We start from the raw sequence: 27,540 nt of genomic DNA on the forward strand, positions 1-27,540 counted from the left end.
AGAGAATTCTGACATCCCGCAGAGAAGACGGATTTAAACAGCTAATGCGGAAGATTTGGCACTCGGCGGTCGGTGAGATATATCATACGTGAAACTCCAAGGTACCAGTCGCGATGACGTTTCGCACTCATATTGTAGACAGTGACACCATTGCTAACCGAAACAGTGGCGTCCTTTACCCTTATGCGGGCCTCAGAGCACTTGGCAGGTTGCTGCACGGTCGCGTCATCTGCATGTGCCACATGGAACATTATTGAAAGTTGAGAAAGGTTAGCTTTGCGAGAACCTTTTTTTATCATCTGTAGCATAAATAATGCTCGAATGGATGACCGCGTAAGGCGATACTCATTAACAGATCTCCTTTACAAAAAACTGAAATGAAATCACTGCAGCATGCGCCGCATGCACACAGCTTCCTGGTCTTGAGGTAGGTTGTATGCGCGCATAGGAAAGATTTTTTGCATGCTGCAACTATAACACTTACATTTGACTCAGAAACGGTGTTAAATAACTATTAACTGATGCCAAATCAGCACTTCATCTGTGTCCGCTGATAACTATCAAAGCATTTTTCTCTCGTTCAACAGTTTTCGCTAGCTACGCTCGGTGAGGAAATGATCAAAATGACTGAATACGTAGTACTTACGTCGCTACGTCCTTCCCGTCCCTCTAATTAGTAGCCATAGGTTTTCACCCCAGCCAGCAACGCCTACATTAAGATAAGACACTTTACCCCAGTTTCATCTATAATTTGCAGAAACATCGAAAAAATATATATCCTGACAGTTTTTATTCGCTGCTCACAACCTGCGTGAAGCACGTGAGCTAACAGTAAAGCGTGGCGCTAGTTGTGCGATAAAGCTTCTTTTTTCTGCATTCCAGCGCTCTTAAGAACCTGCCTGCTCCATCCAATACAATCCCTTTCGCTATGAGCCCTCAATTCGATCGGAGAAAATTTCAAAAAAGACCCACCACCACCACATACCAAGAATGAAAGTGTGCTTTATTGGGTTCCGAACAAGGCTTATAGCGCTCTGTGTTTGCAGCTCTCACTCGTAGCCCCTGTATTCTCTGTATCTCCTTTTCTTCCTTACACAATCACCATTTAGGCAATACCTCTGAAAGAGATATGAAGGAAAAAAGTAAATATCAATTGATGAATGAATCAATTCCGGAGATACGCGTGGTATTACATGAATAAAAATAAAAAGCGTTCAAACTAATCGTACTCCGCCCGTTTCGTTGCATGGACTGTTGTCTGGCAGCAGCACTCGCAGCGGTTCATTGTTGCCGTCTGTAGCACCTGGCCTAGAGCAATACCCATGACATCTGGCGGTTCTATTTTCATCCTGAAAAAAAAAACATGCATTCAACAGTAACTTCAAAAGAGCAGATAGGGTAGTTAGTATAGAAATGGTAATTAGTTGCACGAAACTCGTGCTCGTACATCTCAAACTTTCCACTCACCCACACAACACATGCGCATTTCAGGTTAAGCCTTGCTAAAACCTTGAACACTAACATAGTAACTAAATTATTGGCTGCCCTCAGTTTTGTTCACTTTGAAAGATTAATGTTTCGAATCCTACACACTCAACTCAAAAGAGACCCGTTCGATAATGTAGCGAAAACACGTGTTTCAATTATATTATCATTATCAAAGCAATCAAACCATTCCATGCAGGTGAAAACGCATTAGTAGGAGCCTAGAATTAAATTGGAGGCAGCCATGTAGTACATATGAAGGCCACTTTCTCGATACATCCCACAACTGCATTTTGGCTCAATATGCGACTAGGATAGAGGTATGCAGATTTTTAAAGAAAATTTTCAATCTATTTTTGTGTGATGAATACAGGAGTTTTAAAATCACGATTCACTCCCGTTACCGCTGGATCAAAGAGTGACGTCTACAGCTCATAGCAGTCAATTTATTGCAAACATCACAACACTTCCTGCAGTCCTTCTGCGGTAGTTCCCTTATGCGACTCGAAATAAAGCGAGCGTTATTCAACTTAGAACTGGAATATCAACTTTTCAGTGGAAATAAGACTCACAGTTATAAACCGTGTGTTTGTCACGTTGGGAAAAGCCATCTGGCATATCCTGTTCCTCTTGTAGATATCCCCTGGCAGTTCTGTCGTAAAATTGTACTTTCGAATTATCCTTCTGGCGCTTTGGACCCATAAGCAAGCACCTTGTTTTGACCTGTTCAAAAAGATATTTACTTCAAATACATTTTGCGACAATCACAGACACATACTTGAATGGCGCTTCGATAGAATAGTGCTAGCTAGTTCTCCAGACTGTTAGCGCAATGATGACGGTATGATTCACGGTGCCAGCGTTGTTTATGCTTGGGAATGCTATTAAGATTTTTTCTTGGGGTGCGAAATGTGTGTACAAGACACTGACGCTGTTCTCGCGCATGGTGTTCGCCGTGATCGCACAGTTGACGTTCGTCTTTTCTGCGATACGCAATGCATTTCATGCTTTGGCACTTGGCATATGTTCAATGTATCTTTTCGCGCACACCATTTACAGACAGTCTCCTGAAAGCGGCCATGCTATCTGCGTCCCGCTGCATGTTCGCGGTGCTAGCCTGTTACAGTGTTCTGAGGCCGACGTCCCCAATCACCTGCAGCTTTTGACCTTCACTCTTCAATTTCTCATTTATCCTGTCCGGGCGAGAGGAAGAGGACAGGACTACACTTGGACAGGACAAAAACGACAAATAAGCGAAAGGCGGGTAATTGGGCGCGCCTACCAAGCAATACGAAACTGACAGGAAATAGGCTACTAGAGTGGTAATTTTTAACCTGAACATCTATCAGAAAGCTAATTCTGCCTCATCCTTTCATTGTAGCGCAAAACCTCCTTGACCTGCCGGACAAGCAGCTAAGAATTTCTTTCTGGCTTCGAAAAGCTTCACAGAGTGCTTGTTAGTTCTCGGGAAAGTTTGAACTTAGTTGTCCACTATACAAACATAAGTCGGTGATGCTGATTATAATAGGTTTTTAAAGCAAATTGCAAAGGTATTTAGCAGGATACTGCTTTGATCCGGTTGTCTGCTAGCAAACGTGAAAGAACGGTTAAAACACGCTAGTAGATGGGGTGTTGTTTTCAAAACCTAGAGGAAAGTTCAAACACTTTTTGTTCTTGACAGAAAGAAGGCACCAACCCAACCAGGCGGTTGATCATACTGTTGCAGCAATTCGAGAACTTCATGCTCCTGCTGTCCTTATTCAAGTAGGTCATGATGAAGCCATCGTCCCAAGGGCAGTTTCTAGAGTCATAGTAGGTACTTCGTTGACCATCGTGCGGACATCCAAGGCTGCGCGGCATGAAAGAATAAAATAATTGGAAGTTCACAACTGCCTTGCCCTACCTAAACGGCCGGTGATACGAAGTCGTAAGTACGCACTGAAAGGTGCAGGCGACGTGGAATAACCACGTGTGATGCTCGCACAAAATCGGTGTTACCCTCCTCCCTTTTCTCCGCTGTCTTTCCCTTCTTGTAACTTTCGGCTGTACAGACTCCAGATGACAGCAAAACGCAAACACGGCTTTCCCGGCACATCGGTCTGCTTTCAGAAAGCTGCTGCGGTGCTAATTAAAGAACGAGCAATGTCGACGCTTCAGTGACGTATCCCCCAAGCCGCCTTCATTTTGCGCTTACAACGGAAATGACTAAGACGAAAATTAAGTTTTGTTTTCCTGCGAGCTCTGGCCTCAAGAGCTAGAGCTGTGAAAATAGGACCGATGTGAGCGGCAGAATTAGGGTTACCTGGTTGCGGGATCTTTTAATGAAAGTTCCCGCCATGCCACTCGGTCTCTGCAGTTTTTCTTCCCTTGCCGTTTAGAACAGAGACTAAGTAGAAAATTGATGAAATCAAGCATAAAAAGCCACCTAGTCTCATTTGTTGCTTTAGTGAAGACGAAGTATATATGAACAGCACCATCGGCGAATTACTTAGAGGCAGTTAACGCGCACCCTTCGTTCGTTCAAAACGCGATTGTCAGCGCGTACACTTCGCAGCCGGAGCTCAATCAGCGCCATGTTTAGTTTTCTTTTTTTAATTGCTTTTCTTCATTGCCCTAAAAAAAGAGTATCGCGTCCAAAATGCGCCAATACACAAAACAGAACCGGCTTCTTCTCAAACCATTTTTTAAATGGGCGGAAACTCTCAGGCCTAAAATTAATATTACTTTAAAGAAAAGGACGCAGCATCGTGATAAGGCGAAGAAGAATAGGCGCCTCAACAGCATTGCTATCGCAGCGTAAGTCGGTGCTCCGCCAGGCTGGCCTCGGTCGGTTTTTGTCCTTGGTCCCGTCGTCCCAATTCTTTCAATAAACCCTCGTATTACATTTCATATTTTCATAAAAATTCATTGCTAGGAACTAATGAGCGGAACCTAGGAATGCTGTGAGCAGCGCCTCACCGCGGTAAAGAATATTGGTTTTATTGCACTCAGGTTTTATGGGGCGCATTAAAGGGTCACTCATATATGAATGTTACATGGATTTCGCGTCGTGTAGTAATAGCACACGGTGTAGTAGTTGCACAGTAGCAGTTGTAGCAGTAGCAGTGCTTAACAGGAGAGCGGTTGGCAAGAGAGTGTCTCGGAGGGGGGTTACCGTGCAAGGAGAGGGGTATGGCGATAGCGTACGAATACGTAACAGGAGTGCAGTGAACAAAAAATAATTCTAGTTCACTGTAACCAGAGTTGTTGTTACAGAAACCAGCAGTAGGCGCGTTACAGTCGGAAAAGCAGGGCACAGTGAGGGCGTGAGAATACGCAACTGAAAAGGAGCTCATAAAACCACCTCAGTGGAGGTTTTATGGAAGGAGCAGGGTGTGGAGTGAACGGAGCAATGCGCAATCAGGGGTGGTTGCCGCGGGAGCGTACCGGTGGGTTGTTAAAGAAGCGTTTGATGGAGTCGGGGAGTCCGCACCAGACAGCAGGTACTGCTGAAGAAACAGCGAAAGAGCTACCGCAGAAGCAGGAGGGTATGACAAGTGCGAAGGATGCGCGAGCGTAGGGTAGCTGCATGTAAACCGCCCTCTGTGCGGTAAACATAAAAAAAATGTATGCAGAGTGCTAACAACGGCTAGCTGCAGAGAGGTTCCCAGACGAACCACACGGAGTGTGTTTAATATCGAAGGTGAAGGGTACGGCGGAAGCTGAGGAGAACGTACGCGAAGGGGGAAGGGCGGTTACCTCAGAAAGAACAGGAGTAAGCTACTGAGGGAAGAGTCGGGCATGGAAAGAGAGAAGGATTAGCAAATGGGTGGCTTCTGTTGAGCCGCTTTCCGAGGGGTAACCGCGGAAAAAGAAGAGGACTAATAGAGTGTAATAATTGCCATCCGGAGAGGGACTACCACAGGAACTACACTGTGGAAGAGTCCTGAGTTAGGATTGTGACATAGAAGAGGAATGCGTATCCGTAAGGTGGTTACCGTGGAAGGAGTAGGGTGGAGCGAGAGCGCAGGAATGAGTTTTTAATTCAATGCTTAATCAATTATTCAGTCAAGTATTCAATGCTACGGAGCCACCTTCTGCATCGTAACCGTGAAGAACAGCGTGGAGTGACAGCGAAAGAAATTAAAACTCCTCAGTGATTACCGTGCAGCGAAGGTTGGTTTGGTTTAAGTTTATGGGGTTTAACGTCCCAAAGCGACTAAGGCTGTGAGAGACGCCGTAGTGGAGGGCTCCGGAAATTTCGACCACCTGGGGTTCTTTAACACGCACTGACATCGCACAGTACACGGGCCTCTAGAATTTCGCCTCCATCGAAATTCGACCGCCGCGGCCGCGATCGATTCCGCGTCTTTCGGGTCAGCAGCCGTAACCACTGAGCCATCGCGGCGGCTTTGTGGAACGAAGGGAGAGTATGGCGAGAGCGTAGGAATGTTTCCCGGTTCTTTTGTAACGGCTGTTCCGAAACACGCCTACCGAGTTGGGGTTCAGCGTACGTTGGCGCTGCGTACTTGGAACGGCTGACTTAATGGAACGATAGTCAAAAAAAAAAACGAATGTGTGTGAAAAACTAGTGAAAGTTCCCTATAACTACACATACACGCACATTCATGTCACTCTCACATTTTTACCCCCCTATATAGTGAAATAAAAATCCTAAACCTATTGCTGAATGTGGGTTCAGACAGTGGTAATATCCCTGTGCGTTTTTTTAGTCTTCACTTGAAGTTACTTGTAAGCCAAAGCATGTTGAATCACTACATCCGTCAAGAAAGATAATTTCTAAACATTGCTTTGTATGAGGTGTACGCAAAAGCTACGCCCACTGGGCTCACTTCTTCCACTTAGTTTACTTTTTTTCGAAACTAAGTTTTAAGACCTCAACACAGAGAAGAAACAAGCAATATTACACGTGTCCCAGCTCGTGCGCCATGACTCGCACTCCGTCGTATGTGTCCGCCTTGTCTTCACCTAAGCCGACTTTTTCATGCCCGCATGCTCCACCAACGAACGCAATGCCTGAATAAAAGAGGCATAAAGAGGAAGGATATTGTTTTCAAGAACTCTGTAAAGACACCCCAAAATGAGATAACTGATTTTCAATGTGCGCTGCTGTGGATACGAAGTGAATTCACATTTCTGGAAATGGAATTTAGAAGCTTTATGTTGAAGGTTTTGTTTTGCACATAAAGCAAACTAGGAGAGTCATATTTGTTGTCTGCTTGCGCTTACACGTCAGGGATTAAAGAAAAAGTATTCGCGTAACCAATGACGTTTACTAGAGAAAGGTGGGACCCGATAAAAATATTTGTTACAAGCCCAAAAAATTGAAAAATAAAAACTGTATTAAGGAAACGAAATGACGAATGGAAAAATAAGAGGGAAAGAAAGGATGAAAAATAGATGGCAATTAAGCGTAGTTAGGGCAAATATGAATTAAATTGGTTACCACATCGGCTGTCACATCGGTTTGGGTTCGAAGTTCAGTTTCCACGGTCAAGCGGGCTTTACAGAAAGATTGGCGAAATCGGTTTAAGCTCCGCCTTAAAGGAAAGACGCGAAAGCTATAATGTTTAGTACCCATATATGCGGAGCGGCTCATTCTCTACTCGACATTTATAGATCGCTGGTAGTCCTAATACGGCTCCTGGGGCTATAGTTCAGTGGTTAAGCAATGCTCTGCTGCTCTGCGATAACAGGTGCTCCCACCTGTCTGGCATGTGGGACCTAAGTTGCTCTTCCCTAGCAACCTAAACGTCACAGAGAGGGGCTTCGGCATGAGAACATCGGCGAAATCTTTGAATGGGCGTTTTAATGCCTAAGCACTAGAAACGGTAAAAAAGCAAAGCGAGATTTCTAAAACGAAGAAAATAGGTCCCACAGCCAGTATTGTCACTCTTAGATTGGAGTGCGCTGAACAGTCACGGTAGAAAAGGAAGCACCCCAAAGCTGCACAGGTGGACCAGTTTAAGTACAAGATTGCGGACAAACATAGGCAACTTAGGCGACTCAATCTTCCAACTGCAGCAGGCAGTAGCACATGTGTCTTCCAGGCATAAGTCCGAACGCTGAGTAGGTATAAGTCTGAAATGCGATCGAAAGGATAACAGGCATGTCATGCTCGCTTCGGAGTAATAGTTCCAGTCGTCGTTCGCAACATGTCCTAACCAACCTCCGCCTCTTATTTTTCTGCAATCTTCTTTCCCGGAGAGGGGTCGGTTGTACAGCAAAATGGTTGTACACAGCCTGGGAGTACCAATATGCGTCAGAGGTCTCTTTTGCTACACGTACTCTACATAAAAAGCATCATCGTGACCATTATCCTTTATTTTCACTGTGGGGTACACGTACATACATAGATATTGATATTACAGGGGCAATTAAAAAAAGGTCGCTCGTAAAAACGTTTATTGCTGGTTGGCATAGATTTCAAAATAAATACCAGTTCATAGCACGGTACTTAAGAACGAACTTCATGACAGCAGTGCAAATATTTGAACTCGAAGAAATCCGCGCGAGACCTTCTTAAACGCATCCTAAAATTGTTTCATTTAGCAATAAATCCAGGTACTGTGCCTGCACTTTTTCACTTCGGGTGCTACTTAGAAAAGGATTCCAGAAATCCATACTTCATAATCTTTAAAGTGACACTTGAAAGTGTTACTGTGCTTTAAAAAATTTGTTAAAAATGCGTGTTCAGTGCAGCAGAAAATAAGTTTTGTGAATTGATGTGTAGTTCTTTTTTAAGCTCCTGGCTTGGTGTGAAGTACATGCTTGTGTACTCCTATCCATACGCATTTTCTTTTCACTTCCTAGCTTCAAATGATAGAACGAATATAGAAAAGCATCATTTTTTTCCAATCCTGAAAAATCCGACGCATCTTTCATGTCGAACAGCTGGTAGGAAAAAAAACAGTCTACACAGTGACTAGTGGAAATAGCCGGGAGCTAGTAGGAATCGCCTCAGAAGTTCCGACTGTGGTTTAAACGTAAATAGTTCCGAATATGTCGGTCGTTTTCTTTTAGTCTCGGCTATCCTTTCGGGTGAAGGTCTTGGTGGCGCCTAAGTTCTGTATTTTACTCAACGTCGAGCATCCAGCAATGACTGACCCTTCCTAAAATATACAGATATTGTTGAATAACTGCAAAAACATTTTCATATTTTGTTGTTCTGCTATTTTAGCATTCCAATTAGTATTGCTGAATAGAGTTCTTCTTCGCATGTTTGTTTCAGCTGCAAAGCCTGGCGAGGCTTTGGAAGCTATTACGAACTGAAAAACTTTGGAGATTAGAGTGCGGAGCACTGGAAGAAACTGTTCTACAGCGACCGCTGCGAAGACCAACTGGGTCTAGTAGAGCGACTCAACGGGCGGCAGAGGCTAGCGGAGCGCTGGACTGAGGACAACGGACCATTGACCATAGATGCACAAAATCGACAGAAACATTGCCGGAGACAACAAGGGGGAAGACCTCTGAACACACAACCAAGTCTGCGAATGTCGAGGATAGTAGATTTAGATAAACCTTTTCCTTCCTTCCTTCCTTCCTTCCTTCCTTCCTTCCTTCCTTCCTTCCTTCCTTCCTTCCTTCCTTCCTTCCTTCCTTCCTTCCTTCCTTCCTTCCTTCCTTCCTTCCTTCCTTCCTTCCTTCCTTCCTTCCTTCCTTCCTTCCTTCCTTCCTTCCTTCCTTCCTTCCTTCCTTCCTTCCTTGGCTTTTTGGCGTTTAAAAATTGACAGGGTAATCAGGCCAGAATTCCCACTTTGTTTTAACGAAATGCTTCTCTTTACACTATCCATTATGCCTTTCTCCACCCTTCGGGCTGAATATATTGGGAAAAGCTTACCCAGCAGCCCACTGTCCCATCCATCAACAGTATTTGTGGCCATATCGAGCCTGAAAAAGAATAAAGTAAAGTTAAAAAAACAGCGATTTCTTAAAAACTGTGTTTTTCCCCACCCTGTTATAAGATACACGAGGTCATAAACCCCGTATTTTGCGTAGTTTCTGGTAACGTATTGCTGAAGCCTCAGAAGTGTGAAAAATCCATCAATCTTCTTCTCTTCAGCATGCACTAAAAAAGAATTTTCTTCAGTTATCTGCAAAAAAAGGATTAAAAATGAAGAACAGCTATCGCCGCCAAGATGAGGAAAAAATAATCTCAAATTGGGGAAGAGCATTCTTACCACTGAGACCTCAATCGCGCGCAACACCAACTGAACACGCGGCGCTGACACAGTCATATACTTTAGGTTCACCTGGGGCATAGAAAATGCATTTCATAGATAAGCATTCCGGGAATATCGAAACTGGCAAGTTTTGAGAGATCACGTCAGAAGTATCAGTCGGTTTGTAAGCAAGAAATTTTGAAAGCATTGAGAGTAACTCTGGAAAGCTTTAATGTTTTCCTTATTTCTTGAAATATTTCTACCGCCGGAGTAGAAGAAAGCCGTGAAACACTGATTAGAACAAGGACGCTAGAGGGCGGCCCAAAGGCTACGCAAACTACTAAGCAGCGTTTATTAGCGTGGGCAGGGCAGCAATCAATACCACTTGAAATAAATGCAAAAAAAGAGAAACAAAATCGTAGATAGAAAATACACTATGTATAGATATCAGTTTTACAGGAGCAATAAAAAATTATCGCGCGTTAAAGAAATTTTTGTCAGTTGACCTATGTGCCAAAATTGAAGCCTTTTCATTAGGCTGAATATAAAAATAAATTTCAGGTATTAAACAGACTCACTTCGACCCACTCAAAATTTTGCGGTACCGCTGTCTGTGAGGAAGTACGTTGTCGCGTGCCACCGAACTTATCTGTCATATCATTTTGATAGGAGTCTTGAACACTCCTTCCGGCATTGTTTTCCTTCAAAATTTCATATAATAAAGAGTGAAGCAAAGCATGTAGGAATGTTTGCTTGTTTACTTAGGATTCTCGTGCAGGCGATCATTGATGCATTGTTCCCTCTCCACACTGCAAGAATTTTTGAAATGCAATCGTATTTTCTCCCTTGTATTTCAAGATTATTGATCCACCTTACTCTTGCTCTTCTGAGTTCTTTCGAGCATTCTTTGTTTTATGCTTCAGGACAAGTCTGTACCTTTTTTTTTCTGTAGTAAAAAGTAATGTAATCTATAGTACCCAGAGAATGGTATATGTGTGGGGAAATATATTGCGGTTTATTTTTTAAGGGGGTTTAACCTTCAAAAGCCACTCAGTCTATGAGGAACACCGTAGTGAAAGGCTCCGGAAATTTCGACTACCTGCATTTCTTTAATTTGCAGTGACATCGCACAGTACACGAGCCTATAGAGTATCGCTTGCATCGAAATTTAACTGTCCTGGCCGGGCTCGAACCCGCGTCTCTCGGGTCAGCAGCCGAGTGCCATAGCCTCGGAGCCTACAGTAAGCGAGAGCAGCTGCTATACTACACCTAGTTCATCGTACTGAGCTAAAACAGTTATTCGCGTGTGTGGCATGTTTGTTTTGCGTTATTTATATTCACTGGAGTAATGAAAGATTGTTTTAAAAATGTCGCGAAGTTTAAAACTGGTACATGTGTGTTTTACTGTAACGGTTTAAACATATCCCCAAAATTACGTTGTTTATAAAAAAAAGGCATGTAAGCATGTAAGCACGCCCCACTGCGTGCGATTTACGACGTGTTAGGGCGACTTAGAGTCACTAGATAAGTTTTGCGGTGAACCTACGTCGACAGAATGCTGCCTTGCGTGGGTAGCCCTAATGGGGCTCTCCGCTATTTACCCCCATCGAGCCCACAAATGCATTCAATTCATCTTCACAAAGCTGGAAAGGGACATATTCTTAGACGATGTCTCTCAAGCACCGCCAGCCCCGACTGTAAGTCACGAGAGGGTTTTCTAGTATACAGCCCACATCTACGCCTAGTCGGCTCTCAGGAAGGTGAAAAAGAACAGTTAGAGCCGAATGTGGGAACGTGGACAAGGTTTGCCCATCTAGTACCAACTTGGAAGTCTCGCCGGACCAAGAGGGGGACACAGGAGTTATCCCAGAGACTGCTTCAACCTTACTGAACATGTGAGACCCAGAGTTGCCTTTTAACGCAGTAGCATTAGGAGCGCCGTAAGTACGAAAACCGTCAGGTGGCTTCGGCGTCGGCGGTGTCAGGGCGAAGCCTCCATGTGCTAACCATGCGATGATGCAGGAAGCAGGTTCTGTGAGGGAAATACTTCTCTCCATTGTAGGTAAGAGGGTGTAGTGGCTGGACTAAAAAGTACTGAGCAAAATAAAAATTGCCAAGGATGACTCAGCGAAACAGAATAAAAGAAGCCATTAGGAATAGAAATGAGCTCAGAATAGAACCAGAGATGGAATATAATCTAAATTCGAATAGAAGTAATTTTAGAATATATTGCTGAATGAGAGAAAGAAAGTTCGTTTTCTTTGCGCGAACTCCGAATCATCGCTCTTAAATTTTTTCTGTCTTTCGAAACTGGTGCACACAAGATATGATCAGGTAAAGCACGATGCCTGTAATACAATGCCAAAAATAGCTTCAGTTCAGCAAAATGTAAAGGTCTCAGAGTCTTCCAGCACTGTGGAGAGTACTGACAGCCCGTTTTGTCTCCTCTCTTTGTTAAGCTCTGTGGTGCATTCAAATCTATATATTTTGAGCAGAAGATGCTAAAAGCGCAGCGGTTGTTAACTGAACGTTTAGTGAACATTAAAAGAGGTTACTATCCCGCAGCTTACCCTAACGGATGCGAACGTCAAAAAGTGTTGCTAAAAGATGTGTCATCAGGTCTCAGTAAATAACTTTTTGTGTCGGCTCACAGAAGCCACCACATAGATGTATTTCCGCAGTTCTGTGAGCCACCAGTCATACAAGAGTATTTAAGCTATTCAGTACACTTAACGCAGCTTTCAAGCGATTTCTTCCAGCCCTGCAGTACCACCAAAGGCATGGAGACAAGTGCAGGAGTCATGAAAGTAGCTAACAAATACACCCTTGATTAATTCTAACGACATGATTTTCTTATGACGCATGTCGGGCTCTAAAGCTTTGTAAGGTTTGAAGAGAACCCGTCAACCTTTTGTAGAATATCATCTTTGAAAGAACTGTAGAGCTCCTCGAACGACTCCCAAAAACATTAAGGCAATTAAAGAGCTAACCACTTTTTTTAGATCTATAGAGCCCCTTAAACGCATTTTATCCTTCACGGATGCAATGGGGGTTATTTGAATCATTGTATATTTGATAAGTAAATCGGGCAGCTTCACCGCTGTTGGAAAATTGGCATATAAGAGCTCTAGGACTTCAATGTCCTGCTGTCTCTATAGTTGCCGTGTCCCTCTCTGTGAACGGGCAACGATTGGTGAGATGTTATTATCTTTGATTTTTTTCGGCTTTCCTCCTTAGAGCGCCTTTTCTATATCCTGTGCATTGCTGCCGAGCGTTTTTGGAAAACAAAACAAAAAATCTTTTTACATTGCATAGCCATTTGTTTCCTTCAATATTCGGGTCATAAGCTATGTTTAGAGCCTTCTCTGATATCATAAGATTACGAAACCTGCAGAGTTTCCTTTTGCAGCTTAAGCTAGGCATAGAAAGCGGGAAAGCACAAAAATGAAAAGGTATAGCTCAATCATTTACCGCATTCAAGGTGATCATAACGTGTCTTAGTAGATCTCTCGTCGTACTAAATTGCATGGTGAAGTTCGTGTCGACCACTATTATTAATTCCGGGTATATTTTTCCTGGTAAGTCTTTACCTTGGACCGAGAAAGAAGCAAGATAACGTTTTAATAGCCAGTGACAGTGAATGTTCAACAACGTAACTTACGTTGACGGCGGTTAGGAAGCCCATAGAAGGATGTTCTCGCTTTGATCCCATTAACACCTGAAACAAATAGGATTGATGGGAAAATACTATAATGCGCTGAAATTATATCTTACGGCTTGGTAGGCTGTTTTTTTTTTCATTAAGACTGAGACTATTGACAAGAAGCCACGCTGGCCTCACCACAGGGTGTAGCAATATTGCATAGAGGTATGGTTGTGCTGTGCACAATGTATGGCTTAGTAACATGTATCCCCGAGGCTTAGCTCTGTCTTCGGAATTCTAATAAACTACCATCTCGATGACAGCCTAAAACCTCGAGTTTGCAATATGTCATGTTTTAAAGTATAAATCGGCCTGCATTCTTTAGGAATGTGGTGAAATCTAAAACACGTGCGACATAATTCTTGCCCCAAAGTTCCGTGGCGAAAAATTAGATATTGATATTTTTCTGCTACTTTTCTGAGCGCATCACTCGTATCGTGCCTTCAAAATAGAAATCCATTGAGAAGTAATTTTGCCGTCATATGGGAGGCCTAAATTTTTATGCATTTTCGCCTCCATTGCAAAATACACCCACTTATTACGACAGTTCAACTGCTGGACACCTCAGATTCAGTGACAGCATTCAGCATGCCGCTGCTCTTGGTTGCTCTTTCCATTCCGGCCAGGCTTTGTTGACGGACGACAGAGTTACAGCAGGTCTTCACTGGTCCTCACAACCTCGAGAGTACGTTGCAGGTGATCAGTCGGTTGGTCTAACGGTACATTTCAGCGAGGTAGTCCACACTTCGAATCCATGCGTCTATTGTCGGCGAGCTTGACGATATTGTGTCAAACGTAGCCGATAACCGGGCTCTCTCTCGAGCGGGAGTACTGTGCAGCTACTGCATGTTGCGACTGGAGCAGCGCAATGCCTTTGACGGCTTCTTTGACTGTCGCCTGAATGGTGGTCTGCTGTATCTCCGGCAGGGTTAACGTTCACTCCTGATTTGTAACAATGCCGTTGTCACCACGTTGTCGCATCCGGATTGGCTCGTGTTGTTTTCCCCGCCGTTGCTGCCTTGTTGTCCTCCATCTTCGCTCGTCGCAGCATTTGAAGGCGCACCGCGGTGGGTGACAGGTGTGGGGCGACTGGCCTTAAGTTCGGGCGCAAGTTGACCAATCGAACTTCTAAATTCTTAACGCTAGCCGGATCGAATCAGATGAGTGTCGTATCAACCGACCGAAGGAAATACGAACTCCCTCTTTTAGGTTCAACTTGACAGTATATATTGAAAACAATGCAGAGAACTAGAGAAGAAGCCTTCCAGGCGTCGTTGTTGTTGTTGTCCTCAAGTAGATAATGGCGCGTACCCACTGCGGGGTATTGGCTAAGACACTGGCGGCGACTGACAGGTGCTCAAAAGCTATAAAATAAATAAAACTAGATAAAACGTTAATGGTATTAATAAAATAATAATAATAACAGCAACAACAACAACTAGTAAATAAAAAGAAATTCAGGTTTTTTATATAAAAAAATAAATCTAACACTGTGAGATGGGTGACTGAAAGTGGAAATGGGGCTAAACGGGCCGTGCTTAAGAAGCTTTGGTTACAGATAAATTTTGAACATGAGAAAGAGTTTAGGATGGCAGCCATTTTGTGTCTGAAAGGGGAGCTTGAATGGCGTTTTTTTTTTTTTCCGGCTTTGGTGCTTGCCGAAATAACACTAGAGGCTGAAAATGAAATGCTTTCGCTTCTTTAAATAAAAGATCTAAAATTGGGCGGCTGCCTTAAGCTTGACGACGAGAGTATTTGTGCAGACATTGGTGTAATTTCCAGGCCCAAAGATCTGGGGCACCCGTACAAAGGAAATTAAGAAACTGCTTTTGCGCCAAATTAATACTGAATACTAATAAAACGAAGGCCTTCTCAGGGATATTTTAAGAGTAGCAAAATCTTCCAAATCTTTACCAAGCTTCATTTCAAGACGTTTCAGCAAATCGCAACTTGAAGTTTAGGGAACATTATGGTTAGATATCAAGTATTGTTTTCGGGCCAGAATACATTGTCTCAGAAGCATGCGTGAATATTCGTTGGGGAAAGTGCGCACGCTACCCTAGAGAAATTTTCGGACAGAGTGCAGTTAGCTTAAACGATGACTTGCCACATGATGATTGTGCCACATGCGACTCTTCAAAAACAAAACGCGTGAACAGCTAGTTGTTGAAAAAAAAAGCCTCTTCGTATTTTAATTAAAATGCCAAACCTACAGTGCCAAAACATCTGTATAGTATTAATTATGCAAACACACGTTTTAAAAACATTATATTAAACTTTGCATCTTTAAATACCTTACTGTGTTCTGTAAGATAAAAAACAAGATGCGTACAAAGTTTGATGCTCCAATTCTTACTTTTGAACAATTAGACGCAATGTTTGGTGTAATTTCTATTGACAACGGAACACTTCTAGGCGCCGAGCAAAATAGCCTGCCTTTCTTGTTTCTTTTTCAGTCAATTTTGAATCAAGGACACCAAAGGAAATGCATAAACATTTTATTAGGCTCGTTGTTTTTGCCTTTTGCAATTTTTGTCCCTTCTCCAACAATCCGCTAGCAAATAACCGCTCCATCCCATACCTATTTTGGACGCAAGGGGGGAAAACAAAATATCAAGTAAAAAAAAAATTTCACCCGTGCATGTTTCTAGGCCTCTTGCCATCTTAAAGGGGAATACTAAGGTTAGATTTATATTATAGGTTCACCCGGTAGCAAATACGTCGCTTTACCGAAAGCACCGCTTTTATAAACCAGAAAATCGTGTACAAACGAGGTGCAACGGGGGGCTCCAGTCGTGCAGCGGCGACGAGTGACATATTCGTCAGCGAACACTATTCAACCGTATCCGATCGGCAATCGCCGTCGATATACGAGGAAAGTAGCACTGCGAGCATAGTTGACAGTGCGAGACGTACTGTACCTAAAAGAGCACAAGGAGACAATGGAGGGAAAAGTTAGCAGCAAACACGAGTGATACGGCTTTCGACTCGCACTCTGTTCAGTCAGCCTGCCTGTAGCCGTCGAACGCAGCAGGATAGGAACTGCGAATTTTCAAAGGCCTTAACGCTGTCTGGGATTGATAAGCGGCCGGCGAATCGGTTGGCCGGTTGCAAGCGAAGAACGAGATTGCAACCGATGGTGATCACGGGCAGCTTAGTCTTTTGCGGAACGGTGCAAATCTTTAAATTTTTTTCAACTGCTGCTGCTACTTATATTAGGGTGCAGATCTGCTTGTAGTGCTAATAAAAAGTTCCATTCATTCATGAGGTATTGAGAAGCTCAAGATTTTTAGTTTTCTAGCTCTAGAGCCTCTCCTAGCCAATTTCACCGCGTCGGTTTTTCCGGTCCATATGCCCACAATGAACGAAGCCAGTTCAGAATAGGACTGGTCGCAGGAGGTTGCTCGGTAATAGCAACCTTGGTTCCACAAGCCCCATCGGTGGCTGCACCTGCAAACGCAGGGCAGTGGCGCATCGCTTAACCGCTGCATCACTGCGCCGGAAGTGGTGTGAGGACTCCCAGTAATCTATAATTGCAAACTACAGAATGGTCAATTCCCCAAATACAGGCATTAACCTTTCACGCTGTCAAGTCACACACCTAAGGTGGAGCCTATGTACGATTCGTCTGATCTTTGTCTGAAGCCCCCTTGACATTGAAAACCGCACCTCGAACGAGAACATAAGAGAAAGCAGAAGTGCTAGCGCACCTTATTCCCATTTCGCCTCACCTCCCTAAGTCATACGCAATTTTTATCATTTTCATTTTCATAATAAATCATTATCACCATTGGTGGACATCAGAAAAGAGAACAATTATGCTAACTGTTACGTTCATTAACTAATTTCTAATAAATAACCTTCTAGCAATTACAATTTGGAAATTGGTATCGATAGGGAATTTGTTGCCGGCTGCTGTAACTAGCATATCACTTTTATAAATCTCATAAATGCGTTTACTTTACGCGCTATGGCGATAGAAGTTTTTGCCTTCACGTGCCCTTTATAAAAAGCGTGCGTCCTCAGTGAGCAAAGCGTCATCAGTCCCTCACACGTCGCTCCATGGCGAACGTGTCACCTCTGCTGTTCCCTTGGGTGTGGGCTAAGCAATGACCAGCGGCAGCATCGCAGTACAGGCGATGGAGATAAGGCCATGTGAGCATGAGTCACTGTCTCTCGCATATTATAGAAATGCTGATCAATGCAGACTTTTTGAAAAAGGTGCGAGCGGCCGACATTTGTTCAACCTCAGCTCCGAGGAAAGTTGTTTCCTGAAATTCTAAAAACTAAACCATTGTCCCTAACGGTCGGCTAAAACTCTCACATTGCACTCAGCAATTAACTCTGAGAGTTGTATATTCAACACCGCGCTATATTCAACACACTTCATAGGAAGCTTGATGCCATAGAGGGTATTCGACATACCCTGTATGCTAATGACGTCACGATTTCGGTAAATCCCGGATCGTACGAGCAGATCGAGACGGCCCTACAAGAGGCAGCGGACGTCGTAGACGTCCACGCCCGTTGGACAGGACAGCAATGCTCCCCACAAAAGTCGGAGCTGCTGGGCATCCGTAATAGCAGATGAGCCTGCGACACGAAGCCGAATAAGATACAACTGACAGTCCATGGAAACTAAATTCTGAAGTAGGAAAGATACGGGTGCTCGGAATGCTTGTACAATCCAACAGATGCAACAAAGTAACGCTGGACAGGTTGGTGACTTCGGTCCAACAGACCATACGCCTCCTTAAACGCGTGGCGACTCGGCGACAAGGCATGAGAGAGCGCGACACATGTCGGCTCGTTCAGGCTTTCGTCGTCAGTCGGTTCGTATACGCTACCCTTCACCTGGATCTCAAGAGAGCAGAGAGTGAAAACGTGAACTGCAAGGTGGCTCTCGGCCTCCCCAGAAACACGTCCACAACGAGACTTCTCTCTCTTTGGGTCCATAACATCCTTGAAGAGCTGATTGAATCACAACTTACATTGGAAGAGCAGCGGCTCAGGCAGACAGATACGGGGCACTTCATTTTGAGAAGCTTAGGCATAGAATGCGGGTACCCTTCAGGCCAGGTAATTTTAGCGACAGAAATACGCGAATGCATTCGGGTCAAACCTATCCTTAAGAACATGCAAGCAGACCGTCACGAAAACCGGAGGAGGGCCAGGACGAAGACTTTAATCAAAAAGTATTCTTTGACTCGTCTGAAAGTGCTAAACTCAGTCGCACTGGCGTTAAAGCTTTTAATAATGCTGTGAATGTTTGCTGCTAAATCGTGTGTCAACCTTAATGTAAAAGCATTATTTCTAAAACAAATTAATTGAAATGACCGCTGAAACAATTCTGTTGTCTTGTAATATCAGTTGTACTTACCTCTAAAGCCAAGAAAAGAATTGTCATCGTTGCGTTCATACAGCATATGCGGAACACTGCCGTCGGCTGTCCTTTCTTGTCCGTGCAGGGGTTTTATTCGCAGCTTTAGGCCGAGAAAGCCTTCCTGTCAAGTGGAGAGAAAGGTAATGTTTCCCTTCGCCTTTATATTGGCTCACAATGGTGAAAATGCGTTAAAAATTCCACTTACCCTAATCACTCTATATAGTCGTTCTAAAGGTCACCATCTTTTACTTGTATTTACTAAGACAGTTTCTTCAAATGAGCAAAGTAGAAAAGGAATTTAGAAGTATTGTTACTTACAGATTACCTGTGGTATCAGTGGGACATCAGCAGAGTAGGCCGTTAATCAGCAATATCGACGTAAATATCGCCGAATTTCGAATAAGCGTTCCAAGAGCCGACAGAAAGCCAGGTGGTGACATGAAATTATGAAGTTTGCGTGGATAACCAGCCCACAGCTGGGGCAGTAAAATGTGTATTTGAGTGGTGTGAGAGATGCCTTTGTGCTGCAGTGAGCGTAGTTAGGCTGATTATGACGATCGACATCATTTTTAGTTATGCGGCACCTCTGGAGATTTGTACGATAGAATTTACTGCAGCCCAGTAGTAAAGATGTTTTAATCTGAATTTAACATCGATATAGGTAATATCCCAATAAATATGGACTGGATACACATATAAATCACTAAAGAATAAGAATCAGAGCGATGAAAAAATCAGGACATGCAACTGTTCATCGTTCACAGAGAAAGAAAGACGTCTCTTCTATTGTCCATTTCAAGTAACAGTACTCTCCCGATCAAATGTTCTTGGGACACCTCTTCTCAGAAGAATTTCATTGTAGCTGTGGCCCGCTACTCAGTCGCATGGTACTCTTGCCACCGGGCAAATGATCCACGCCACTTAATATCTTGACATATTACCGGCGACTTGTGCATGTGATTGCCTCTAAATAAAATTTTTACCCATGCTCATGTTCCACGTGTTTCACCGGCAGGGTACCAGTAATCAGAGTTTTAACTGCAGGCGGGTGTCATACCACTCTGAGCCCGTTTTCTTCAGACACCATAACCGAAGATAAAGACTGGGTATCTTGGTAGAGGTCTTCCTCGAGTGCTTCACCGTCCAGCTGAAATGGAGAAATGTGTTGGTTTTGAAAAGTGAACGTTCTCATATTTTATCCCGCCGTTAGTTCATACTGAAACGGTATTTTTGGAGTTGCACGCAGGTTCCTCATTTTTAGCCAGCAAGCTCACTCCACGAGGGAAGAACTAAAAGGAATAACTTGTAAACTTTTCTGCTCAGCGCACCTTGTAATAAAATGCAGAATCGCAGTGCTTGTCAATTCAAAGCTATGTTTGTGCCCAGTCACCATCTGCCGGGAATATGTTCCGACTTCTCCACTAGTAGCTGGATGTCACAGAACTTAACCGCGCACATTTTCACAAAGCGGTCATCAAAATATATTTTTCCCGAAGCGTGCTTTTTAATACAAGAAGTCATTTCCAGTGATCTCTCGAAGCAGGTAAGTTTTATTACCGAGCACTTGGGCAGAAATCGCTTGCGGCAGGCGTATGATATTCCCGGTCATAACCAACGGGATCTCAGTTTAGGGGAAATTTTCATTTTATCGTCACTTTGTTCTTGATCTATTGAACATCGGCTTATTACATAATATCGCGACTGATTCCTTGGCCGTATAGGAAAAATAAACGCCTTCTTCGACCTCATAAGCAGCCGTTGAAGATATGAGCGGTATTTTTCGAATTGCAAATCAAGCACTACCTCTATTAACGATGGTTGATCTCAGTGATAATATCCTTCCTGAATTCTCAATGCCATGCTCCTGAAATCTCAACGACATGCTTGTAAGCCATATTGATTCCTCACTTTTTCTCCGCCCCGGCGTCGCTCATGTAGCTTTTTACTGGCACCAAAATTTTTCACTAGAACAGGTTGCTATGCAGGGGACGCTATGAGTCATGAGCCATCGCGAGCTCTTACTAGTGGACTGACACGAGAGAAGCATTCAGAAAAGGAATCGATTTATTGAGCGGAATGTTATCTTTTGAGATATTTGAATATCACACATCTTTTCGGTCTATTAGAGTCTCCAGTCTGCGCGTTTTGTATCACAGTCGAATATCCAATTACGTATTTTTTGAAATAGTAGACTGGGGTCCGTTTCAAGAGAGTCTGCTACATTTTAGGCCCACATTCATCCGAGTTACAGCAATCGCAGACTTCTGAAATTTTTATCAATGGCTAACTGAACTCACGCACTGATAATTTCACTGTGCATTCAGGAATGCAATGAACTGATGAATACTGATGATAATACTGAATGTAATACTCATTTACAAAATGTAGATTTCCGATAAAACTAGAAGTTGAAAAAAACGCCCTTAACTGCACTCCTGTAAATGGCAGCGCTTAATAAACTACCTACAATCCGGTAATGAGAGTGTGTCAAGGCTCGGTCGTCATCATTCTTTTGTGGCTACAGCTAGCCAAGACCAAATTTCCAGCAGACGCAGCATTCCTATACTCGGCACCTTGTTTTAGAATATTCACCTCCACAAAACGTTTCACTCAAATAAGAGTGTGTTACCTCCCACTAGAACTGGGCTATCCTTGAAGTTAAGCGGGGAAAGCAACTTTTAAAAGTATCTCAGATAAACGAAGCCGATTTGAACAACAGGGTGCATTCTTTTCTGCCCATAATTTTTTTTCTCCTACTTTGCTAATTGTTCTTCACGCAGGTAAATTCCGCCATAAGACGTTGTGAAAAGATATATGACTTTAAATCAGGTGCTAGCTCGAGATATTCATTTATTTACACAAAAAAACTACAAACCAATTGAGCTCATTTAGTTAAAGCGCGTTCTTAATGTACAAAATGAATTTTCGCTCCTTGAACGTGTCCACTGTGCGGGACACTGGGCAAACTGATTGCAAAAAAAAAATCTTTTGGCAGACTTACGTAGGTGTGTTGCATTACATCTCCTTGGTATGTGCGAAGGAAAAGCTCCTTGCCTACAACGCAGCTTTTTTCCAAGTTCAGAGTAAGATCTTTTGTTATTTGAATGATTTTTAGTCCGTTACTACTGCGACTCTCAATTATTCTCGGAAGAACGATGTTTATCTTGCCAGAGGCTGGAGAAAAGAAGCATTCAATGCACAGCGACTGTTAAACAAATTAAAAGGAAAAAAATAACATGTTGACTGGCAGGCAGGCAGGCTAGCAGGCGGGCAGGCGGGCAGGCGGGCAGGCGGGCGGGCTGGCGCGCGGACGGGCGGGCGAGCGGGGGGGCGGGCGGGCGGGCGGGCGGGCGGGCGGGCGGGCGGGCGGGCGGGCAGGCAGGCAGGCAGGCAGGCAGGCAGGCAGGCAGGCAGGCAGGCAGGTGGTAGGTGGGTAGGTAAGTAGGTAGGTAGGTAGGTAGGTAAGTAACTAGAGTATAATAGGGTATGGTAGTGCAGGGTAGGCAAGGGTAGGGTATGGTAGGGTATGGTAGGTCAGGTAGGTAGGCAGGCAGACCAACCGACAGAGGGAGATGCTTGAGTAGAAGTAACAGGTGCGAGTGACATAAAAAACCGCACTATAAGTTGTGTACAACCACTCCAAGCGAAAGAGCACAATGCGGACATGGTTGAAAGCAAAATTATGTACATATCCCGAGACGACAAATAGGCGGAGAGGGGAAACAAATCTCAACAAAGTTGATATTAAAAGACAAAAACCTTAATTAAAGAGAGTATACAGACTCATCGTTGGAAGTTATTTGATCAGATTTTTTTATTAACGATAATAAATAAAGGTAACAATACGCTGGGAAGAAAATCTTTAATAGGAAATTGTCAGACGGCTATTAGGCTTTTAAAAATAGCAAAACAATTTCATAGCCCAGGGAAGAATGAAATATCAAGAAAACATGTACCGATATTTGCGAAAAACGAGTGTGAAACCGAGAATTGTTTGCTGCTGCAGCTTCTAAAAAGTCGCAAGAACTTGATAACAAGTAAGTAACAATTCACCGCGAAACATAGTACATTTCACAGAACTCTGCAGGAAACCATTGCGGCGCTCGCTGTCCGAATGTGAGTTCTCGGGAAATCCTCTATACTCTAATAAAATATTGAGAACTGGCAGCTGTTATATTGCGTTTCCACGACATATAGGCATTTGCGAACGAATGAGTCATGTAGTTAAAAACGATGCTTACGTTTGGCGCAATCAACTACAGATGGAAGCAGCATAGCGCAAAGTGTCAACAGGCACTGATACCAAATCGAGCTTTCGAACCCCCGCTGGAGCATGACTTTCATAGCCTTGCTTTATGAAACGAACGACGTGGTCGAAACCAGTCCCCAGCTGAACATTGTTTTGTTTAAGTTTTTCAGCACTGCTGAAAATCCTGAATATTTACCCCATTATTGTTAAGTAATGCTCTTGTTGCTTTGCAAAGTCTGCTCTTTAAAACGTCAACGCGCCTGTTACACTTCACATTTACACATCAGACCTGCAGATAGCATATGAGATGCAGGGCAACCTACTTGGAAGCAGCGTTCAAGGCATACTGACGATATTCAACATAACATTTAAGATTTTATTTCAAGACGGCATTTATGTCCACATAGAATACAAACAACCACACAGTGTTCAGTATCTGCAAGAATTACGCATGCGATCTTCGTAAAGGCGACTATTGACGTCATTAGCTCAACGTCTTTATCTGCCCAGAGTTTCACGAACAAAGTTCTTAGTGCGATCTGTGCATACACTGTTCATTATTTATTTTCGCATTGTAACCTCATCTGAAAAGACCTGTCACCGAGTAAAGGGCACAAGAATCGTTGTACAGTTTTAATTTAAAGTAAATCAGCAATAAAAGTAAGTATTGTACAAATCATACGACAGTGCTTTGAACAATAGTGCATTGCTAACAAAGTGCACTGAAGAATAGGCTGGAAAACTTTTTCAATAAATATAATATAGAAAATGACTTGCAATATGGGTTTTGACAGAAACTATCGTCGGAACTTGAATTAATAGACACAAAACATGATATAATGAATAATTTGGAGCGTAGACTTTATACTTAGCTCATTGCTTGACTTGAAGAAAGCATTCTATTCTCTGTCTCACACCACAGTTTTATCGAAACTAAACACGTATGAGGTGCGCGAAATCGCTCTAGGTTTAATGTACAGTCACTTATCCGACCGGTATCACAATACGTCAGCGTTAATCAAGAATTTTCTTTATATGCCATAGTAAAGAATGGTGTTCCTGACAGGTCTATTCTCGGGCAGCTATTGTATTTAATCTATGTAAATAATAATTGCAGTATACCGAACCCTCCGAAAATAATCCCGTAAGCAGACGACACTAACGTTTTTTCATGAATGATTCACTTATTCAACTTCAATATGATGACATTGTTATTTCAAACTCCTTCCGGGCTGGCTTAACAAGAATACCTTGACGGCTGAACAGTAGCATGACAAAGTATATGGTATTCGCACCTATAAATAAACCAGTCACCTCTAATATTAGGCTTAATTTTCATGGTGTCAGCCAAGAGCGCGTTAAGGTTCAAAAATTTTTGGGTGTGTGGCTTCAGGACACCTTGTCATGAAATGATCAGGTGTCGGAACTGGCGGCCGAGTTAAGTAAGCCAGTAAGCTGCCTTTATAAACAAAGCCTATTGGTACAACAATGACTTAGAGCCCCTGTGCATTATACGCTTTTCTACTCCAGAATGTATTATTGCTGGCTAATGTGACGAATGAGCGCGTAGGGTAGTTTTCATCAGCTGATTACTTTACAGAAGCGAGTCTTGCGCATATTTGCACGCTACCGTGGGCATCGACAATATTTACCGACAGATCCATTGTCCAGAAAGTATTCATTGATAAAGGCTAACCAATTATTGTATTATAGGCTCCTACAACATTTCCACAACCAGAAACTTTACAGCACAGCAAACTCCGCAGCAGATTATTGCTTCCGCACACATGGCAGGAAAATCCCCATAGTCAGTACACGCTACAGCAGGCAGCACGTACAGTTTAAAATAGCGTCTCTACTAAATCACACTGAAAAACGAGTTGATTTCAGCAAGCCAATTACCAAAAAGTTCCTTAAGAATGTAATAATGCAAAAAAACATTGAATTCATCTGATTCATTTCTCTAGTGATTTGTTAGCATTTATGGCTCTTCAGTCTTGCTTGTTTTATCCATTTTGTCGCTTAAAACGGTAAGCAATTGTTCTGCAGTTGGGCTTTTATGTTTCTGACGCCTGTCTGCTGGACTGTAAACGGAGCTGTGGCCTTTGTCAGGCTTCTTGCCTTTTGCCTTTGCTCTGTTTTCTGTAAATCCCATCGAAACAAAAAAACTGAAATGAAAATGATATGAAACACTGCCACTAGTTGTAAATTGAGCCTCGACATTGGACGTAATCTTTTTATGGAGTGTAACTCGCCAGCGTATTGTTGAAGAAGAGTTGACAAGACACTGCGGTTTCCTAAAGCCGTGGAAAATCCTACGCTGGAGTCACCAATGTTTCGTGGCTGAGGAACGTGTTACGTTTCGCCTTCGTCCAGATGAAAAATCGGCGCAGTTGCAGCGGAATGCCTACAAGTCACGAAAGGGGCGCGGGGTCAACGCCTCGATTAGCCACGGAAGTGGCGTCAGTAATTCACCCCGCAACTCCCCAGCACAGCTCTGCAGTGCGCCCGGGGGTCAGCTGAGTCCAGTCTGACAGCAGCGTCCATCTTCCAGGAAGAAGTTTTCAGCGAGTGTCTCCGCTACACCGCGTGAACTTGCATGTAGTCTGGACCCTGCACGTGCGAACGCATGAAATGCGCGGGAACGCCGCTCGTGGACATACGAGCGTCTGCGCGACGTAAATGCCATCTTTCTCCCTCTCCCAACACGTGACGGGGGCGTGTTTCTTAAGGAGAGAGTGTGTGCCACAGTGAGCTATCAGGACACTCCTTCCTCGGCAGGCCCGGCCCCCATCTAAGGAACCCAGAGAAAGGAAATGTTTTAAGAACTCGGCAACGAGTACGGCCGAGTAGCGTCTCATCATCGGGCATCTCACTATCGAGCGTCTCACCATCGGGCGTCTCACCATCGAGCGTCTCACCATCGAGCCTCTCGTCATCAAGCTCCTTGTCGAGACTCTGCTTGTACATAATGTAATTGAATTGTATAATTTTTTTTCTCCTTTTCTTTCCCGCATCCTCGTCTCCGACCTCCCTCATTCCTACTCCGGCCCGACCATGCTACCTGATCCGCAACAACTGGTGGCATCAACTTTGATGCAGATTGCTTTGCAACATGCACTAGTGGTGCCCATGTGTAGCAGCGTCCGCTAAAACGCGAAGTGCTAGCCAGACGGGTCATTGTAGGTCACTAGCATAAGCACCTGGAGTCGCTTTGTTTTATGGCATTAAGGAAATTAACGCGACTCTGGCTCCGATGTTGAGCGAAGCTTTGTACGGTTATGCAAGGTGACGGGAGTATGCTGCCATGCAGAATGAAGGGGAAACAAGCGCGAGCAAAGCAATAGGCCCTCCTCTTGGGGTATGTTCCTGCTTCACATTGATTTCGTGGGGATTTTTTTCCTAGACTGCCGAGAATGGGAGTAAAAAGCATTTTCGTGCTCAAACAAGAGCCCTCAGCGCTCCAGCATAGGGTCGCATTCCATGCGATTCCAGCTTTCTTCCCCTACAAACTGCCTACAACCACGGCGCAATTATCAATATCGCGAATGAATGAGCGACACAACATGAATTTGATGCAGCGGCCCAACGCGTTCCTTTATTCTCCTGTACAGGAGAAATGTGAGAAGGGAAACTACTTTGATAGTAATTCCACATCGAAGTTGCAGCACTTTGGCAAGAGATGCCAGCGTTGAGAATCGGCAAGTTGCCGATTCAGTATGCGGTGAGCTAGTATTTTTTTAGTTCTTTGCCATGCAACTAAAAACATGCGATTTTCATTTATTAGAAAATCGTTACTGTGACACCCATAAATTAAAAGCAAGCGTTGTTTAAATTGCACTAGACGTTCGTTAGGGTTCCACGAAAAGCAAACTTCAGCGGCTAAAGTAAACTGTTTAATTTTGTAGTAGGAAGTCCACTGAAAGAAAATGTGGCGTAACACTGTGCGAGGATGAGTTACAATATTTTTATTTTGACCACTTATCAACAGCGGGAGTTACGCTTCGATCACTCTTCGTAAGTGAACTCGAATGCATTAAATCACATGTAGGAAAAGACACTGTTGCAAAACTACGAGTCTGAAAACTGATTCCTTAGACATTTTTAGCCGCTCCCAAGATATCGTTTACAGGAGCGAAATAATTGGAACCGAAGGATAAGTTGGAAACCGGTTCTTCAGGGGCAGTATATGATGTGGCACGTGCACATCATATGGTGTACATCATATAGCAACGAGGTGCCACGTAAAGACAGTACTTTTTTATCTTCCTTAGTTTATCATCCGACCCTCTGACTGAAGTGACTCCTAAAGTTCACGATCTATAGCTCCGCCGCATTACAATTGAACAAATGCAACATAGTCGCACGCATGGCTCAGGTTGCTACTGATGCAGTCGCAGGCAGTTGGCAGCGCAGTGAGCGGAAGACAATTTTGAATGCAGACATTATCAGCGTTCAACTGGACCCGGTTATTTCCAGCATCCCCTCCACTAAAGCATATATCAATCCCAAATCGCATGATCCTCTGGCGTGTCTCTGGTAGGAGAATACATGCTTC

General features: G+C 43.6%; 1 protein-coding gene across 1 annotated transcript; it reads right to left on the minus strand.

Annotated features, from left to right (window-relative positions):
* Positions 1-1,043: 1,043 nt before the first annotated feature.
* Positions 1,044-25,952, minus strand: LOC149328566 (venom metalloproteinase Antarease-like). The gene is made up of 14 exons (XM_089559022.1): positions 25,826-25,952; positions 21,735-21,907; positions 19,791-19,880; positions 18,740-18,854; positions 14,163-14,231; positions 13,119-13,231; positions 9,669-9,737; positions 9,439-9,578; positions 9,326-9,375; positions 6,393-6,501; positions 3,182-3,334; positions 2,058-2,208; positions 1,230-1,349; positions 1,044-1,118 (listed from the first exon to the last, which is right to left on the minus strand). The coding sequence occupies exons 1-14, from the start codon at positions 25,950-25,952 to the stop codon at positions 1,050-1,052; spliced, it is 1,548 nt and encodes a 515-aa protein (XP_089415148.1). The 3' UTR covers positions 1,044-1,049.
* Positions 25,953-27,540: the final 1,588 nt, after the last annotated feature.

This window comes from Amblyomma mixtum, chromosome 9, assembly GCF_055824585.1.
Source record: "Amblyomma mixtum isolate Tamu chromosome 9, ASM5582458v1, whole genome shotgun sequence".
In the NCBI taxonomy this organism is placed as follows: Eukaryota; Metazoa; Arthropoda; class Arachnida; order Ixodida; family Ixodidae; genus Amblyomma; species Amblyomma mixtum.